We start from the raw sequence: 18,247 nt of genomic DNA, 5'->3' as shown, positions 1-18,247 counted from the left end.
TCTTTCCTTTACCTATCAGATGTACATCTTCCCGTCCTCTGTGTGTTTCCAACGCGTCAACTGTGTCTCTCACCTCGTCTTAATTCTCACACCTGCTGATGGATTCCACAGTTGCCAGTGTGCATTATAAAATCACTTATTATGAAGCCAGATGATAAACCGCAAACAGGTTTTGATGCTCGCTCAGCGAGTTTCGCTCAAAAAGCAGATTGCGGAGGACGAGGGCGGAGAGAGAGAGATGCAGATCTGAAAAGGAAAAGTAGACAGTATGTGAATTTCTTCCCCTTTGATTTTGTGGATTGCAAAGTCCATATCATAACTTCAAATAAAAACACGTCTTTATTTGAAAATAGTCATAATTAATAGGTTTATGTTCATAATTGACTAACTGACATGAGAAGGAGAACCTTCTGACTCTGCAGTAATACTGATTCCTTTTTTAGCCTTCGATTAAGTCTTTTATATGTACTTAAGGTAAGGAACTAGCTTCACAGAGGCTTGCATCATCTTACACGACCATATTTCTATACAGTTCTAATTCACAAAGCAGCACAACGTGTGTTTTACTGCACACAGGAAGAGGAATATCATCCATTTTTGGTACGCTAACGTCTCTATGACATATTTCCGACTGTAAGATATATCTACTGTAGCAGCTACGGTACATTTTTGCACAGCAGTGGTTAATGTGATGGCTTAAGTGACAGCAGGAGTGAATGGAATTTTCCAGCCACGTCCCCTCAGTGTCACCCATGGCTGACCTGCTGCTTTTTTCTTTACGTCTCCTCCTCCTCCTCCTCCTCCTCCTGCCTTTTGTGAACCTCCATCCATGAACACAGTCGGCATCACAAGTGTCGCCGCCGTCACTACCGAGGTTATCCGCTGTGGCGGCGGCTGCTGCTGCTGAGCTGTTTGTTTAGGAATCTGGGCCTGAAAATTGTATTCCATCGACCATGCTCACTATCAACACACAATTATCTGGGTTAATCATGTGGAACTGTGGCAAATTCACCTGGGGCTCAGGAACTAATGACATTCGCGTCTGGCCCTGCTTTAGTGAAATGGCCCCAGCACCTGCAGCAGGAACACGGAGATTGCCAAAGAAAATTTGGTCTCATTTCGCCTACCTCGACGCCCCCCACCACCCACGCAACCCCTCACCCACTACCCCCATTTCTATCACCTCTCTCTTCCTATTTCCCTCCCACTTTGCTCTTAAATTTGTTAATCTCTCAGGTTTCTTCCTCCTTCTCATCCTAATTTTTATGTCGGTTTGTTTATGTCACACCTTTTCCCCCTTTTCTCCACAGCTTAAGAATGGACAGCGACAGTCGCGGTGAACGCCTCTTAATATAATGTAATATAATACGATATAATCACATGTATATGCTACCTGAACACGACACCTGCACTGCAGAGGTGATATAAGAAGACGGAGACAATACCTTTGCATCGAATTTGTGACTTTTGTTCCGGACAGACAGCAACTTGCGTTCTCGCTGTATAATTAAGTAAGTGATTGAGTGCAGTCAGCAGGGTGTTGATGCTCTTTCTCCATCACACTCTCATTCCCTTGCTGCTCTCTTTTGTCTTTCTATCACGCACAGTTTTTTCCCACCAACTTTGAGGAAGTAGAGGAGCTCAATGCTCATAATTATACATCAATACAAACATATGTTTCCCAATCACAGATGCCATCCATGTGTGAAATGGGTGTCACAGCGTTAGAGGTCTCATTATTGGTGAAGTGTGCACGTGTGCCTCGACACTTTGGCTACCACCCACACCACTCGCAGTGACTGCGTAATATACCTACACTGCATTAATCTGGAGCAGGCGCGTTTGCATGCTGAGCGAACTGTAACGCCGGCTTCTATTTCCAACTATTGCCGTTTGATATGAGGTGTGAAACGAGTCCCTCGCTCCTCTGGGAACATGTTGGTCAACATGGATGGATTTGTCATTCCACTGGACGGCAGTAGATGAGCTCTTCACTCGGTTTTCTTCCGCAACAAGCTGTGGCAAGTGTTAGTTGCACCGGGGTCGCTGGAGGCTTATTATTATTTTTTTTAATAGTAAAAGTTTTTATCAAATAATCCCAGTTTCCTCACGACACGGACAACACACTCTAGTAAATTAACCCGTGCACATACAAACCTGTTATCAAGTATTTCCCCAGGCAAAATGACATGAGGATTGGATTTTGATTTTATTAAGTCATTTTGATTTTGTGACTTAAAGGGTGGAATGATCACTCTGACTTCACGTCACGTCAAGTTCTCTGAGTTTTAAATTATTATATTACTTTTAAACTATTTAAATACAAATGCTTTCTCTTCAGAACAATAAGTACTGTGATTGGTAAATAAAGTACGGAAAGTATGATACTAACATTTGCAGTGTCTGATAATCCACTTATAGACACCGATGGACACCTGTCTTATCCGTCTTCTACCCTTCCTCTTTCCCATTCCTGGCTGGTCATATTTATATAGCAGTTGTAATGCTAGCTAGCTAGCCAGCTAGTTGACCTTTCCTAAAATAACTTTTGGCTAGTTGTGCTAAGTTAAAGTTAGCTCTTATAGCGTTAACATTAGTTACCACCAGTAGTAATTCTATACTAGACGGCAAAACAAAATTAAAATGTACTGACAAAAAGTATTTGTGGCATCTCCTGACACTGACTGGTGGGGGCGCTAACGACCTATGTGGTCGCGTTAGTTGGAGGGCTTGTTGACAAAAAAAACATACAAATATTGCTCTTTATTTCTCTACTTTTCTGAAGTAAATTTACTACTGTAATAAATGTTGTTGTGTTAAACCGAATTGAAGATACAAAAACAGTGATTACAACTCATAAACATGGCAATTTAGTCTGGATCCACACTTTATTGGGGACACCGAGCTAAAATTAGTGCAGTCCAATAAGGCACATTTCAGGGTATTCTTGGGGTACCAGGCATATGGCACCGGGGGAGCTTGTTTTTTTTGTTTAAAAGAAATTAATGTATCTTCGTATGCTCTGAAGTGATTAATCTTTAGTCAGAAGGCCAGTGGCATTGGCTCTTTTTAGATTTGTTTTAAACCGTTTTTGTCAAAACAGTGTTAAAGAAATGTAAGTTTAACCCTTTAAAACCGAGCGTATCGCTGATGATACATTTGCACACAAGCGCAATTTGCATTACCGTAATTTCGCAACAGTTTGTGCTATCGGGTTAGCACACGTCAAAGCACTCAAGCTTGTCTAAGGAAGCCAGAGAGGAGAGAGTGGGAAGAACACCTGTACGTAGCTTCTATTTTTTTGGCCTGTTTTTGCACATTGAGAGACTGAAGAAAGTTGTGTTTTACACTGCTAAAATTTCAAATTTAACGTGCAAAATCTGTTATTTGTGTACAACTGTGGTGTTTAAACTGTTAAAATACTATTTTAACAGTTAATTGTAGATAACTAGCAGAAATTGGAAGTTCGCCTGGAAAAATGGGCAAAACCACTTAGTTACAGGACATTCTATGGTCCTTTTAGAGTTAAAATAAGCAAAACAAAAGTCCAGATGGACATTTTGAGGTTTAGGTTCTAAAGCGTTAAATAATATGTATATTTTGTGTCAACCCCATTCAAATCAGTGACGCTCAACAACAATAAGTGGTGAGTTTTAGCATTGTGTTTCTAATAAACTCATAACTTATATACATTTGAATCCCACTCATTGAGCTTTAAATAGCCCTGTCTGCACTTGTGTTTTAGACACAAGAGGATCTGTTTGCAACCAGACGCGTTTCTTTTCACACAACACACAAATATATATATTTATATCCCAGACCATGTCTGAGCGGGGCTAATTGAAAAATGTTCACCAAAAATAATCAAATTTAGAGCTTAAGAATGCACTTAAGAGGAAACATCGGGGCACACAAACACACAGAGAGCTTGTTTTAATGCTCTGGAGTCCGTGACACGGTTTAACAGTCTCACAGGATCCATAAAACGCCCCTGCAGGCTTCATATAATCTCTCCTTTTTTTCCCCCGCTTAATAGGAGATAAAGCAAGTGTGCACCCTGATGAATCAATATGCAACAGCGGCTTTATTTTTGATAATTAATACCATAGTCAGAAATAGATGTGTGATTTGTGTGCAGTTCAGGTCTGATATGACTTCTGGTCTCTCCTCTCCTCTTCCTTAACAGCCAAAGTCGCCCGTTTTCACTCCGTATTCACGTCCCATTGAACTAATCTCGTTTTTTTATTTTCATAGCACTAATTCTTTAACTAAAGCCTGTTATCTCATTAAGGCCCCGCGATGGGATTCGATGGCATTCCTGACATCTGTATTCATTCCCCTCAAAATTAGTCCTGACACAAATTTAATGAAAAAACCAGCAGAGATTAGACCTCATGCCAAGTATCACAGAGGGGAGAGAGGGGAGGAAAATATCATCATCGAGTTGGTTGGGTTACATTTTTTTTTGGAAAAGGTGGATTAGCACTTTCTCCTTCAGCACCAGTGACTCGACTGTCGGGACTTCCCACTTATTCACGTGTTTTGATTCTTTTATACTCAAATGCTCTTAAGGTAAGAAACGGTGAGACAAGACAAAGACGCCCTGTCCCCTGGTCCTCGGTAGATAAACTGACGCCGCATGGGAAGTGGATTCCCTCCACAATGAGCTACTACCTAACTTCCCACCTCCACCCCCATCCTCCTCCTCCTCCACCCTTCTCGCGCGCCATCACCCTCGTCAAAAGCCTGTGTCGGTTGCGGTGCAGATAATTCCTTCTGTTTGAAAAGAAAAAAAGAGGAAGATGAAAGCTTTCATGGATGAAAGAAACTCGGATTTAATCTTTCTCGCTGTACAGTATTTCCCTCTCTCTTCCACTACACGCTGTTGATCGTTTTCTTCAGGAAAAGGGGTGAGGAAAACGCAGAAGAAAGGGGGGGAGACAATAGACATTTTAGAGCCGCAAAGCCCAGGTGAGGCGACGTGATCCAACAGAATCAAGTTTACCCGTCCAAATGTGCACACTGTGACCTGATGAAGAAGAAACGTCATCGTTCGGCCCCTCGCCGCGATAACGTCTCCAGCTCTCAGGGTTCTGTCGTCACAAGCTAAGAGGCCTGTCATGAAGCAGAGACGGGGACTGCAGGGTGGAGTGAGGAGGTGAGGATGGAGAGGAGGACAGGAGTGGAAGACGGATAATGAACCGTCATAAGCAATAAGATAATGACAGATCTGCCCCGTATTGACACTTCCTGACGTGTGAGGCACGGCGGGGCTTGAAAGGAAAAGATTAATTCGTGTTTGCATGTACTTCTTCAAGATTTTCATGTGAGAGAAATGTGCATTAATGTCATGATCATGCACTGTATATAAAAATGGATGTGATAAACCAAATTTAACCCTTAGTGCACCTGCAGAATTGCATCATGGGGGTGTGTGTTTATAGGTCACATATTGAGTTGTTTTGAATGTGCTTTTTCTTTGTCTTCTTATGTGTTGTTGAGTCAAAGTTATATTATATGCGTATCGCAGACGATGCGTTCGCACAAGCGCATTTTGCTTTACTGTAATTACACAACAGTTTGTGCTGCCGGAAAATGTCGGACGGTTTCTGAAAGCAAAGAAGTTGCACGTCAACGCCAACGTGTGGTTATTACGGTAATTTCACTTGTGTTGCTACAGGAAGCTGGCAAATCAGTGTCTTTGTCACCAGAAAGGAGAGAGTTGGAAAAACGCCTGTACATGGGTTTCCATTTTTTGGCCTGTTTTTGGACATTGGGACAAAAACTGAAAAGTTTTTTTATTTTAAATATGTTTTTAAACGGTTAATACACTATTTAAAATGCAGTCAAATTGTTAATCACTGCCAGATATTAAAGGTTATTCTGGAAAAATGGGGACATTTTCTGGCCCTTTTATGGTTAAAATAAGCAAAAAATAAAGTCCACAGGGACATTTTGAGGCTTAGGTGTTAAAGAATTGTGATAAAATGTGGAAAAGTTCAAGGGAGGTGAATACTTATAAATGGCAGAAGTTTTAAAATGTTAGTAAATCCTTAGTTCCACCTCCAAAGACGTAGCTGAAACAAGCTGGCAGTCTCCATAAAGCGTTCGTAAAAACATAAAAGCCGTATTATACGGCTATAAAAACCAAATTATTTTCATTTTTAAGTAATGATACAATTATACAAACATACTTATGAGTATTACATTCAATTTCTACCTATAACCCCCTCCTAAATGTTTCACAGTCAACAAAAATTGAAGAATGACACATCTTAGCTCAGCTGCATCGTCTTAGACATTTTGTTGAATTGTGGTAAAAGCACACGATTGGCCGGAAGACACCACACTGGCGTCCTCTCAGGAGGGGTGCATGCCATATTTTTTGTGTGTGTTGGGGGTCAGTTTTTATAGCCTGCAGCTCCAGAGCCCCCACTTCACCACTCACGGCCACTGGGAGCCCATATGGCAGCCGAGCACGACTCTGGCCAGCTCGGGCTCATATGTATGGAAAGCAGAGGGAAGTCACAGGGGGTCGTGCTCGTCAGAGAGGCAGCCCCCGAGGTCCTGGTGCAGGTTAGAAGGTCTGGGTTTGGGGGAGAGAGGCTAATTTCTTCTACTTGGATGAGCAAAGGCCAGAATAATTGTGCCCTCTGGTTTGGCCTGTGGGTAATGTGGAGGTAGAGTGGAGCGTACCAACGAGGTTCAGGGAATGGGGGGGTTGGGGTGGGGGGGGTTTAGGAGAGAAAACTGTTGTCATATTTAATTCTGTGTCATAAAAAATACAAATATGTCACTTGTGAGCTTGATTCAATTAAATGACAAACTAATTAACACATGTGACAAATAGGAAGTATTTCATGATTACATTTTTGCACCTGGCTCATTCAGATTCTTTGTTATAATGGAATGAAATCTGAGGGGGAAAAGAAAGAAGGGGGCTTGTATGCTCCCTTTGGACGCGGGTTATTAAATGCTGCATTTATTATATTATTTTAGGGATAAAACAGCTAAAAATATCCATATCCTACATCTCAATTTGTTAAAAATAAGAATAATAGCAGCTTTAAGGGTCACCATTTTCCATTTATTGAAAATGCATCAGATGCCCACCTATTTGAATGGATGTCTAATTTTTACTCCGCTTTTAAATAAATAAATAAATGAATAAATGACATGACATGACATGACATGACCTTCCATGAGTATTTACATAGAAATTCACGAGAATAAAAGTAAACTTTGTGGAAGAAAAATAGAAAAATGGAGACGCGCCGTCGCCGTGTCTGAAGTTGTTTCTCCAATGTCTCTTTTTTTTTGCTCCTGTGGTAATTGTTGCAGACAGTTCTATCAACGGAGGACAAAGACCAAATGTGATGATGGGGCCGTGTGTGTGTGTGTGTGTCTGTGACAGAGTGTGTGTGTCCAAAGTTGACAGCTACAGCAGCAGCAGCAGCAGCAGCACATCCAACCTTGGACGTAATGAGTGTGCCATGATCCTGCTCTAAACAGATTGGAACTAAGTGATTACGACTGGATTACCTTGTATTTGTGAGAAAATTAAGATCACCTTTTAAAAACCGATGAGTGCTTTGGCCGCAGCAGCAGTAGAAGCATCAGCAGCAGCCGCAGCAGCAGTAGAAACATCAGCAGCAGCAGCAGCAGCAGCAGCAGCAGCAGCAGCGGCAGCCTGGTGAGGGTGAGGAAGTGACAGAGATGTTTAAACACAGTGAAGGCCGGGGAAGTGAATGTGACATGCTCAGGTGTAATTACACCCACCTAGTTCACAGCGGAGATTAAGAAGAGAGGGGATGGAGAGGTGCTGGAGCGTCAGACATGAAAGAATATTGAAAGACTCACTGATGAGCAGTGTCAACTCCCCTTCCTCCCTTCCTGCACACTGCCTCCTCCTTCCTTTACCTTCCTCTTTCGCTCCCTTTTGTCACTATCGTCTCAAGGTCTCACTTCTGTTTGCCTTTTCCAATTATCAAGGTGTGACTGTGAGCTTCTCTGCTGCCCCTCCTTCAGATATAACATTAACTATACTGAACTTCTTTTGTTTGCCAGGGAAAATTAATTCATTATCACTTTCAAAAGTCACTCCTGGTTCCACGTTTGCTTGTATTTTTTGTTGGACATCAATGCAAAGACTTGGGATTAAGTGATTTTCCATCCACTTTGAGCGTTATCCTGGGACAACACTGCCCTCTAGTGGCTGTTCTGTGTTCTGCACGCATCGCCAGGCATCCCTGGAGTCGTCAGAAAATGGATTATGACAGTCTAATTTATTATTATCTCCATCCTTCTGACCCACGGCTTCAACCTGATGTCCTGCTGACAGGCAGGCGCGCTCACACTCAATCTCCTCAATCCTTCAACACACACACACACACACACAGACACACACGCTTCACTTTTGTCAAAACTGATACATCACTTATAATCAAATGAGAGTGAGTATATCTGGGTATTAATCACAATGGGATCTGTTAAATAGATTAGAAAAATCATTTATAATGACCAATTTCTGGAGAAGGATACCAATTATCTTTTACTGATGGAAAAAAAAAAAGGGGAAAAATCCGTCATCGCCTTTGAAAAGTTCAAGTTTCAGTGAAGGAAAAAGACAAACCACGGGTATTTAAATGTCAGGAATGCTGTTGTGTTTCTTCCCGTCACGTTGAACGTTCTGACCGACCAGGACGGAGAGCAGACCCGCGAGCAGGCAGAAGAAGACCGCGGCCGGAGCCAGGAGGAAGGAGGGACCGTGCTCCACGCTGAGATGGAAGGACGGGCAGCTGGAGAGGCTCTGGTGGAGGGCAAACTGCTCCAGAGTATCCAGGACCTGGACCCACAGCAGATACATCAACACTACAGCCAGCAGACACACACCTGACAAGGGGAGAGCAGAGACTGTGACTGCAGAGATCCACTTCAGGGACACAATCACTGGTAACTGTTTGTTTGTGAGGCGTTTTCTGGCCTAATCTGTGCAGCAGCTGTGGTCATTTGATACTTTTTTTATTATTTATTATTATAGGGGTCACAAATATATCCTGCACTGAAGTCCAGCATAAAAGTGTCACTTAAATCCTGAGCATTTTACATTTCTGAGGCTGGATCTCAGTTTCTAATCACCCACTGACTCCCAAAGTGTGATCTGCGGCCCTCTGGTGGGATAAGGCGGTACTGCAGTGGAGCGGTGAGAGAAATATAATAAAATTGAATACATTATGATGTTAGTTTTGTAATTGAGGTTCAAATGACAGTAGAAATATTTAGAGTAATCAGGAGAAGTAAAATAAAGGTCTGTTTATGTACAGAATATATGAGAATAAAGGTTTTTTTGTCTCCTATGATGGAACATTTTCATAACTTTAACTGGGCTGCAGAAGTCTTAGATTTGGAAAAGGCAGCTGTCAACTAAAGTTTAGTTTTGCAGAATAACAGAGTAACTATCATACACTCACACCTGGGTCTTGAATGTATATTTTCTGTGTCTCTACAGCCTTTGAGCAAGTTGCTGCCTCAAGTTGGTTGTGATAACGTTCAAGAAATTCAACAAAAACTGCTCAATATAAGATATTGATTACAAATGATAGGTTTTTGAAACTATGACTACACAGTTCAACATTGTTGACTTTTCCAACTTCAGCCAGTGCTTGTCCACAGAATAAAACTCTGAAATATTTTCACCCTCCCTCCGCAGAATAAAGAGAAGAGAGTTCAGCCAGCAGCTCTAATGGAAACTTTTACAGATCAGTAACACAATATGGGGAAAGAACACACACACACACACACACACACAGTGTGAGCAAACAGAACTATCAAACATGAGCTCAACCAAACAGAGGCTTTTGAAGAAGTAAGTGCACTGATTAAGGCGTTGTCATCTAACAAGAGCAGCAGCTGTCAGTCATCAAGGCAGGCGAACTGAGGTGAACTTTCCATGATTTTAAACTGAATTCCATCCAAAACATTTGATTTTAATCTTGGTAACTAAATTGTCATGCTCTTTCTTTTCCCCCCCAACTGAATTTTGTGACTGTTTGTCACTTTTTCACTGGCATATTTTCATATATAATTGTATTTTCCCCACATAATTATACCTTTAAACTTAAAGCCCTCTATGTCAGGGGCGTGAAACCCATTTCAGTTCATGGGCCGGAGCAGTAAAATAATAGTATAATAACCTGTAAACAACAAGCACTCTAAAATGTTCCCTTTGTTTTAAATTTAATGAAACATATAATGAACAAACCTGACATTTTTCCAAGAAAAATAAGTGCAATTTCAACAGTATTTTGCCTAAGTTTACCATTACACACACACAAGAATTCATTGTGCGGGCCAGACTGGACCCTCTTTAAATAGTTTATAGTGATTCCAACCAGAAGTGATAATCAAAAGGGAAAGAAAAGAAAGTGAGATTCCACTCAGTTCTCTTACCGCCACAAAGCTGAAGAGTCCCGCCTGCTTTGAAGAGTCTGTGATTGGTGAGTGGGCCGGCACAGATCACGACAAACTCACCCGTGACGACAGCTGCGACACCAGCGACGAGAAAGATGCTCCAGAAAGTCCTGAAAACTGAAATATATACTGTATGGTTAACATGAGGTGACAGAACGATAAATAAATCATAAATGAACGATAGATAACAAACCGATGGCAGACGGATGCTCGTATGGTTCTTTGGGGAAACTGTGCCGCTCCACCAAATCTCTCGCAGGCTCGTTCACAGGGAATGGGAAGAGGAAAGCAGCCTGGCAGATCTTTGATGATGGCTGATTTGCTGAAGTACATGAAAACAAATATATAATTTATTGTAGTTAATTCACTGTTTACGTTTGAAACAAGCACAACACCATGTGAAAGCTCTCACAGATCAAAAGGCCCCACGTGGAGTACTGGAGGGAAGAGGCCGTGAAGGAGCAGCGCCAAAACAGGCCCTCGTGAAACATCGTCACCTCATCGAGAGCCTGATGAAAGGAAAATAGACAAGTGGCGTCAAAACACTGAGGAAGGAAGAAGGAAAATATGATTGACAGGGTCTTTAATTGTTTATTGCTTCAGAGGGTTTTTGGCCTGTAGTTTTGTGGCTGTAGCAAACTTTTAACTTATTCAAAGTTTTTTAATCTTAAAAAAAGCATTATCTGTTTCTCAATTCATGTTTTTCTTCTGATATATCAAAACTGTAAAATGTCATAGTATTTACTTACAGGAAACATGTAAGCATGACCTATAGCTTCGTTTCCTTAGAACACTGTTTCCTCAGTCATTTTGTTCCTCAAAATATTATTCCATTCTTTATTAAACTTATATTTCTAATCATCTTCATCATGATGCTTTTACATTAAATGCTATTTACTGACTTTACTTTTTGCTCACTCTTGTTCTTGTATTTTTACTTCATGAACTCATGACCATGACATTTACTCACGTTACTGTAATTAAGTAGGTTTTTTAAAATGTGTAGTTTTACTTTTTCTTAAGTATGTACGTACGGTACTTTTAAATCACATATGTTACTGAGTAGAAAAATATTTAAAAATAAAGAACCCCAACCTTGTTAAAAATGCAACTACGTAACTTTTACTCCAAGTAAAATTTAAACAAGCTTTTTGAATATAACTTGAATACATCTTTAGACCAGTACTTTTACTTGAAAAGAATATTTCAGTACTCTCTCACCTCGTCTCTGCAGGACTGGGCAGCCAGCAGCCAGTACTCTGTCCCACAGGAGAGCAGCATGAGCAGAAATCCAACAACTCCAGAGAACAGCGCGAAGAAGAGGAGCAGCTTGGTCCTCTCGACAGGAGACATGTCTTGTGTTTTCCCCCCTCTCACGCCTTCATCTTTTCTGTTGTGTTTAAATACAACACATGGATCCGGATCTGCTGCAAGAGACTGAAGTGTACAGCATGTCCACAACACACAACACTGACCAATCAGGAGCGTGACAGTGAAAATAAACATTTGCATCATGTGTTGGTCATTTGTTGGGAGATACAGTTACAGGGCAGAGACTTTTGCTCACACAGAAATAGCCGTTAGGACGAAAATAGACACAGAGGACACACAGCAGAATTAAAACTTAAAAAATGATAGTGCAACTGTAGAAATATCTCCTTGGCATTTATTGGAATGCCAGCATTGAAATCCAGATTTGGTACAGTACAAGGCTATCCAGTATAACTGAGTTCTAGGCAACAGTGATGGTCGACCAACAGTCTTTCAAACTGCATGTTCATATATTATTAACACAACTTTTTTTTCTGATTTTTCTTCTTTCCAAGACAGGCTGTTCAAGAGGTGATTAATATGAAAACAAAATATGAAGGTGATGAAAGAAAAGAAAAGCTGCTGCAAGAAATAAAGAAAGAAAAGGAAAGAGGACAAATTGTCTCGGTAAACCTGAAAAAACATTTTTTTTTTTGTTTTTTTCCAGATACTGAGCAGGAAAAGAGACACCCACAAAAAAATTAAGAGGACAGGGCTTTGTTTTTGTTTTGTTTTTACGTTTCATACGTTTGCACCCATTCAACTATTTGTTTGTGAATATGTGATATGTAGGGCTGCAACTATTATTTGATTAATCGATTACTTATTTTGATTGACGATTCATCGCTTTGAGTGTTTCTTTTCTGATTTCTCAACTTCTCAAATCTGAATATTCTCTGCTTTTCTTTGCTCCATGTAACAAAGAAATAGTTAAAAAAACTCACTCACTTTGAGAAAAAACATCATTTCCAGGTTTGGTGTCCACACTGATCAGCATTTTTTAACATTTTACAGACCATAAAAGTATGAAAATACTCATTAGTTGCAGCCCTGATGATATGTCCCGGTTCTCGTAACAACCCCCGATGATTCCATATTTTAGAGTATATAACACACAGCAAGATTTCAACCCTTACACACAGAAGTGCATTTTATACAGGACTCACGTTGACTAATTACACGTCACAACCCTGTGAGGACAGAATAAGTACACACATATATGAGGCACACAGAAATTAAAGATCGATCACCTATTATTAACCTACTGCAGTAAACATTTTTATTTGAGGATCCTTTGGGCTGAGTCACCTCTTTCCTCTAAATTTGCGAGGATGTTGCCTGTGTTTTTGGCAGTTTGTTTGGTCCACTGTCGCTCACTTTAAATGAACAGGCCTGTCGGAGCATCTGTGCAAAGGCTCATGGGACTTCCACAGCGTGTGAGGTCTTGTGGTGCTTCCTGCGTCTCCCCCCGGGACCTAAGACATGACTCCGAACACGGGATTGTGGCGGCAGATGCTCGGCCCGATCTCCTCGTAATCCTTCTTAGTGTGGCACACTTGGTAGAACTCGGGCTGTTGTTGAAAAAAAAAAGAAAACAGAAATTATCCCCACTTTCGCAGCGCACACAAAAGACTTGACAAACGCTTCTCCAAGTCTGAGAGACACCAAAAAAGACTGACATTCAACAGTTTCAGTCCAAAATGATTTCTTTATATATAAAATAAAACCGCAGGAGGGATGATTACGTGTTGCAACGAGAAGCCGAAACTACAAAATTGTTTTGATACTCACAGTAGATGCCAGCATTGATCCTCCGAACCAAACAGCGTATCTCTGCATGTGATGAGTGATGACTTGCACATCAATAGGTTTAGGCTGCAAACAAAGACAAAGACTCTTACTTCTAAGAGATAAAAGGCTCAACTTTCACAGCAAGTGGGTGTGTAAAATAAAAATGGAATCGTGTGAAATGAGAGACATTTTCCACCAAGTTTTCCTCAACTTTTAAAACCTCTACTTTCTCCTACTACTTACGACTACTTCCTTCCAAGAAAATCATCTTTGGGAAACAAAGAGTCACCTTTAACTTGCCGCCGCTCAGCTCCTCGCTAATCTTCAGCCGAGCATCCACACTTCTCTTGAGGTCCCTCTGCAGGCGTCTGCCAAAGTCCCTGAACATGGTGGAGCCTCCGGAGAGAACGACGTTCTGCGGCACAAGCACAGAGTAAGTGACACAAACATCACCGTGTATGTCGTGTGACCACTGGCGGCAGCTGTGGTTTTCCTTGTACCTTGTACAGTGGACGCCTGACGTCGATGGGACAATTCTGGATGACTTCATCCACCACTTCTGAGATCGGCTGTGTGAAATCTGGGTTGGCAAACTGGACGAGACCAAATAATACATGAAAAAAAAAAAAAATCAGATTAAACTATCTCTATAAATATTCAAGTAAAAGGAGCCAATCGAACCTCAGGATGGAAGAAGATCTCAGGCCCCAGGAAACGCTCGTAGCCAACGTCGATGGTGAACTCCTTCTTGGAGATGGAGTTGACGCCCGTGTACTGTTTGATCCACTTGGAGCCGTCCGTGTCGTACTTGTTAAACTCCTTGACAAGGTCAGGGCAGACGTAGCTGAAGCGCTCCTGCAAAATAACACATTGCAGCCGTTATTATCAGAGGTGCATGTTATGGAGGACAAATATGTCTTAAATATGTAAGAGGGTAGAAACTGGGTGGGAATGTGTTTTATTATGTATATTGTGAAGCTTTATTAGTGAACTACAAGTTTCTGTAGCTGCACTGACTTCTTGTGGCCAAATTAGAAGATCATGAACAAGAGCATGAAACAAATTATTTGTTATAGTACTGTATGTATTGTTCTTAAATGTTAGGAAACAGATAATCAAATACAGTTACACTTTTATACAACTAATAGTTTATGTGCCATTTTCTCACACGGCTCATAAAGAAGAGCCAGAATTGTCAGTATTAAAATAACAAAGATTCTGGCTCAATTCTGCTGACAGAGGGTAAACAAACTGTGTAAAGACTAAATTGTTATTTAGCCTGAGGCTCAACATTAATCCAGAGCACAGTGTTTTTGCTTTTGACAACTCTTGACACATTTGACACATTTTGTTTTGCATATTTCTGATACCGAACCATGACAGATTCTCAAGGTTTTCAGTTGGCAGTGTTATCTTGATTTCATACTGCTAAACAAAACATATCATACACTGTTTTTCTAGTAAAACAAGTGAGAAACAAGACATTTTTAATCTCAAAGCAAATAATAGGGACGGATCTCATTTATAAATTTTTTAAAAAGGTCAATTATACATTTATTTTGGCTGAAGCATCACTCAGACTTAAAAACAAACGCTGAATAACAATAATACTCCCATCTTCTCTTTATTCTACAAGAAAGCGGTTCTGCAGCTGCAGCATTTAAAACCACAATATATTATTTTAAATAAAGCCAAAACAGAAGAAATGCAGATATCAATACGGACCTTGACAGCTTTAGCCGTCTCCAGAGATTGCTCAGGAGGAATCCCCACTTCACGCTCCCTCAGCAGCTGTTGGATGAAGTACGTAATGTCTCGACCAGCAATGGGGATGTGCTTGATGCAGCTGCCTATGACGTAACCCTCAGCCTGGAACACAAACACGCACAGGTTTTTAAGGCTGCAAAAGAAGGAGTGAAAAACAAAGTAAGGACTAGTAAGGAAAAAGAGTGACACCTACCACTGGGATGACATGTGTGACTCCGTCTCCGCTGTCAATTACAGTTCCTGTGAGTGTCCGCTCCCCGACCTGTCGGGATGTCCAGGAGGCAGCCAGCGCCAGGACAGCCTGAGAAAGAGAATACACTTTATTTTAAGAGAGGCAATCATTCACCAAGGTATAAAAACTAAAACAATCGTTCATGACTTAAGGCTTCTGTTCACAGAGGGGTGACAAAGTGCAGTAATGAAATTAAGTGGAACAGTCTGTGAAACTTTAAAAGAGGAAGTAGAAGATATTTCCTGATTTATTTCCCAGTCTGAATCTAATTCTGTCCATAAGCTAAAAGTTCTGGCACAGCAGTTTAAGCCTTAAGCTCAAATTAGACACAATGATACATCACTTCACATCTAAACGTATTAAGAAACAGTGTGTGTCTGTGTGTTGAGAGGAAATAGATACCAGTTTGCTGTAGGGACACTTGGATGAAACCTACCTGAACAGCGATGTAAAGACCTGGGACATTGAACGATTCAAACATGATCTCTGCTGTGTACTCTCGGTTTTCTGGTGTGTTAAGAGGAGGCTCTGTCTGCGGAGAGAGAGAAGGAGACACGAATTGTGTCAATAAAATTAGTCTAATCTCGTCTTAGCTTAACATACAGCATCTAGTAAAGAACCTCATCTGCAAGTTTTTCTAAAAGAAAAATAAAAGTAATTCTTAGTCTACTTAAATTACATTTTAATTTCAGATTGGTCTCTTAATCGATTTTGGTCTTACCAAAAGAAAGTAATGGTCTTCAGGTTCTGCCCGCAGATACTTGAAGATGATCTGCTCCATAAATCGTTCCATCAGGTCCCAGTCCTCCACTATCCCATGACGAATGGGCCACTAGGAGTGTGACAAGGAAACAGCATAAACACAGAAGGAAAAATAAACACTCAATTAGACAGCGTTACACATGAAAACCACATCCAAAAGTTCAGCTCCAAGTCTCAGTGTATAATACTTTTGTTGAATATGATGGTTTGTCGATGGCTTCATCTCCGATGTAAAAGTCCAGGTCATCGACGCCCTTCATCATCCTGCGCTGAGCCTGATCTCCGACCTTGGCCGATTCCTTGATCGCGATACCTGGAGACGATAACAAGTGAGTGTTAGCCACAATGCATGCTGAAATTATTAAAATCCCACCTTACAGTATATTTGGGGTAACTTATGTTCAAATAAAACAAGCATTAAAGCATCAAAATATCGATTTGAGGATATATCGTTCCTCCTCGAGCGATACCACAATCGATACACCAAGACAAATATTGATATTTTAATCAAATTAAGCTGCTCTAAAATGAATGGTCCCTGCCAGTTTCGCTCAATAGAGAAAAAGAGAAAATCCTGCACTTGATTTCTTCAGTTAGACAGATATTGTGATGTATCGCTATACGATTCTTGCAATATATTGATTATTACAGAATCATTGTATTGTGATATTATCGGTATCATATTGTGAGGTACCTTCCAATACCCACCCCTAGTTCAACCTGTCTAATATATATATTGCCCATGATTAGGGCTGAAACAAGTACTCGATTAATCAATTACTATATTAATTGTTAACTATCTTGAGATTCAATTACTCAGGTTGAGGGTTCAACCAAGTACTTGATTAATCGAGAAAATAATCATTAGTTGCAGTTCTAGTGCTGCCACAAAAAAGAACTTAATTTATTATACATTAAAACAGTACAGTTAATTTGATTTCAGTGGCATTTTGTCAGATTAAACAACCACAATTCAATTGAACTGTTTAGTGATTCACTTACATGAAGGTATGATGAACTGTGGTTCTGTGTTTCCTGCATAACCAAGCTTTGTGTACCTGCAAAAAAATAAACCACAAATAAAATAGATAAATAAAATAATACAAATTACATATTTAATTCCAATCTGGGATAAATTATAGACAAGCAGCAGGCAAAAATAATCGAAGTAATAATCTTGCTCTTTAGGGGGACAGTCCAGGAAGTAACATTAGCTTTAGCAGTTAGCTAATTGCAGCGATAAAGCAGTGATCGAGATGAAGAATTACAACCAAAATGAGGCAGTCGCGTATTTGAGGCTTCACCTTTGACACGTTAACGCTGTCTTTGCAGACAAAAAGAACACGGAGAATCAAAGCAGGCGGTTTTTAAAACCTTGAGGAGCCACAGAGCAGCAGGGCGTTAGCTCAACTTTGACAGCCGCTTATGTGGTCAATGAAAGCCAGGCTAATGCTAACTAGCGTTGCGTTTTTCCTCACTTACCCCGTGCCACAGTCAACGACACAAGCCGGCAGCCGACCAGCCATACTTCCCTCTGATTCAAACTATGTTCAAATAAATATATACGAGTCGCCTGGTGTGAACTTTATCCCCACAGAGGCCGCTTTTACTCGGAGAAGCTTGAATGACTCTCTGTCGATTCGGGACAGCTTCCGGGTTCGGGGGAGGATTTTCTAGTGCGGAGTCAGCTGCTTCAACGGCGCAAAGCTGCCCCCGCGTGGACGGAGACTGTTACTACAACACACATTAATGTTTTTTTAATTAAAATCGATCCATATTTTGTTTTTGGAATGAACCTAGGCTTCAAGTTTTAATATATATATATATATATATATATATATATATAACTACAGTATATCTTGAAAAAGAGATTTTTGTCATTGAGATGTTTCTTACCTGGTTAAATATAGGATC

At 40.6% G+C, this 18,247-nt stretch overlaps 2 protein-coding genes across 2 annotated transcripts; both read right to left on the bottom strand.

The window, feature by feature from the left end:
* Positions 1-8,266: 8,266 nt before the first annotated feature.
* LOC122765210 (transmembrane protein 182-like) lies at positions 8,267-12,043 on the bottom strand. The gene is made up of 5 exons (XM_044019354.1): positions 11,692-12,043; positions 10,883-10,979; positions 10,664-10,792; positions 10,450-10,587; positions 8,267-8,892 (listed from the first exon to the last, which is right to left on the bottom strand). Exons 1-5 carry the CDS (start codon positions 11,983-11,985, stop codon positions 8,642-8,644), a joined length of 909 nt encoding a protein of 302 aa, XP_043875289.1. The 5' UTR covers positions 11,986-12,043; the 3' UTR covers positions 8,267-8,641.
* Positions 12,044-12,118: 75 nt separating this feature from the next.
* Positions 12,119-18,002, bottom strand: LOC122765209 (actin-related protein 3-like). Its single transcript, XM_044019353.1, has 12 exons — positions 17,816-18,002; positions 17,336-17,391; positions 16,522-16,646; positions 16,293-16,403; positions 16,008-16,103; positions 15,533-15,640; positions 15,298-15,441; positions 14,254-14,427; positions 14,073-14,165; positions 13,862-13,987; positions 13,573-13,656; positions 12,119-13,352 (listed from the first exon to the last, which is right to left on the bottom strand). Exons 1-12 carry the CDS (start codon positions 17,857-17,859, stop codon positions 13,257-13,259), a joined length of 1,257 nt encoding a protein of 418 aa, XP_043875288.1. The 5' UTR covers positions 17,860-18,002; the 3' UTR covers positions 12,119-13,256.
* Positions 18,003-18,247: the final 245 nt, after the last annotated feature.

This window comes from Solea senegalensis, linkage group LG2, assembly GCF_019176455.1.
Source record: "Solea senegalensis isolate Sse05_10M linkage group LG2, IFAPA_SoseM_1, whole genome shotgun sequence".
In the NCBI taxonomy this organism is placed as follows: domain Eukaryota; kingdom Metazoa; phylum Chordata; class Actinopteri; order Pleuronectiformes; family Soleidae; genus Solea; species Solea senegalensis.
This window is presented reverse-complemented; position numbering and strand designations above follow the sequence as displayed.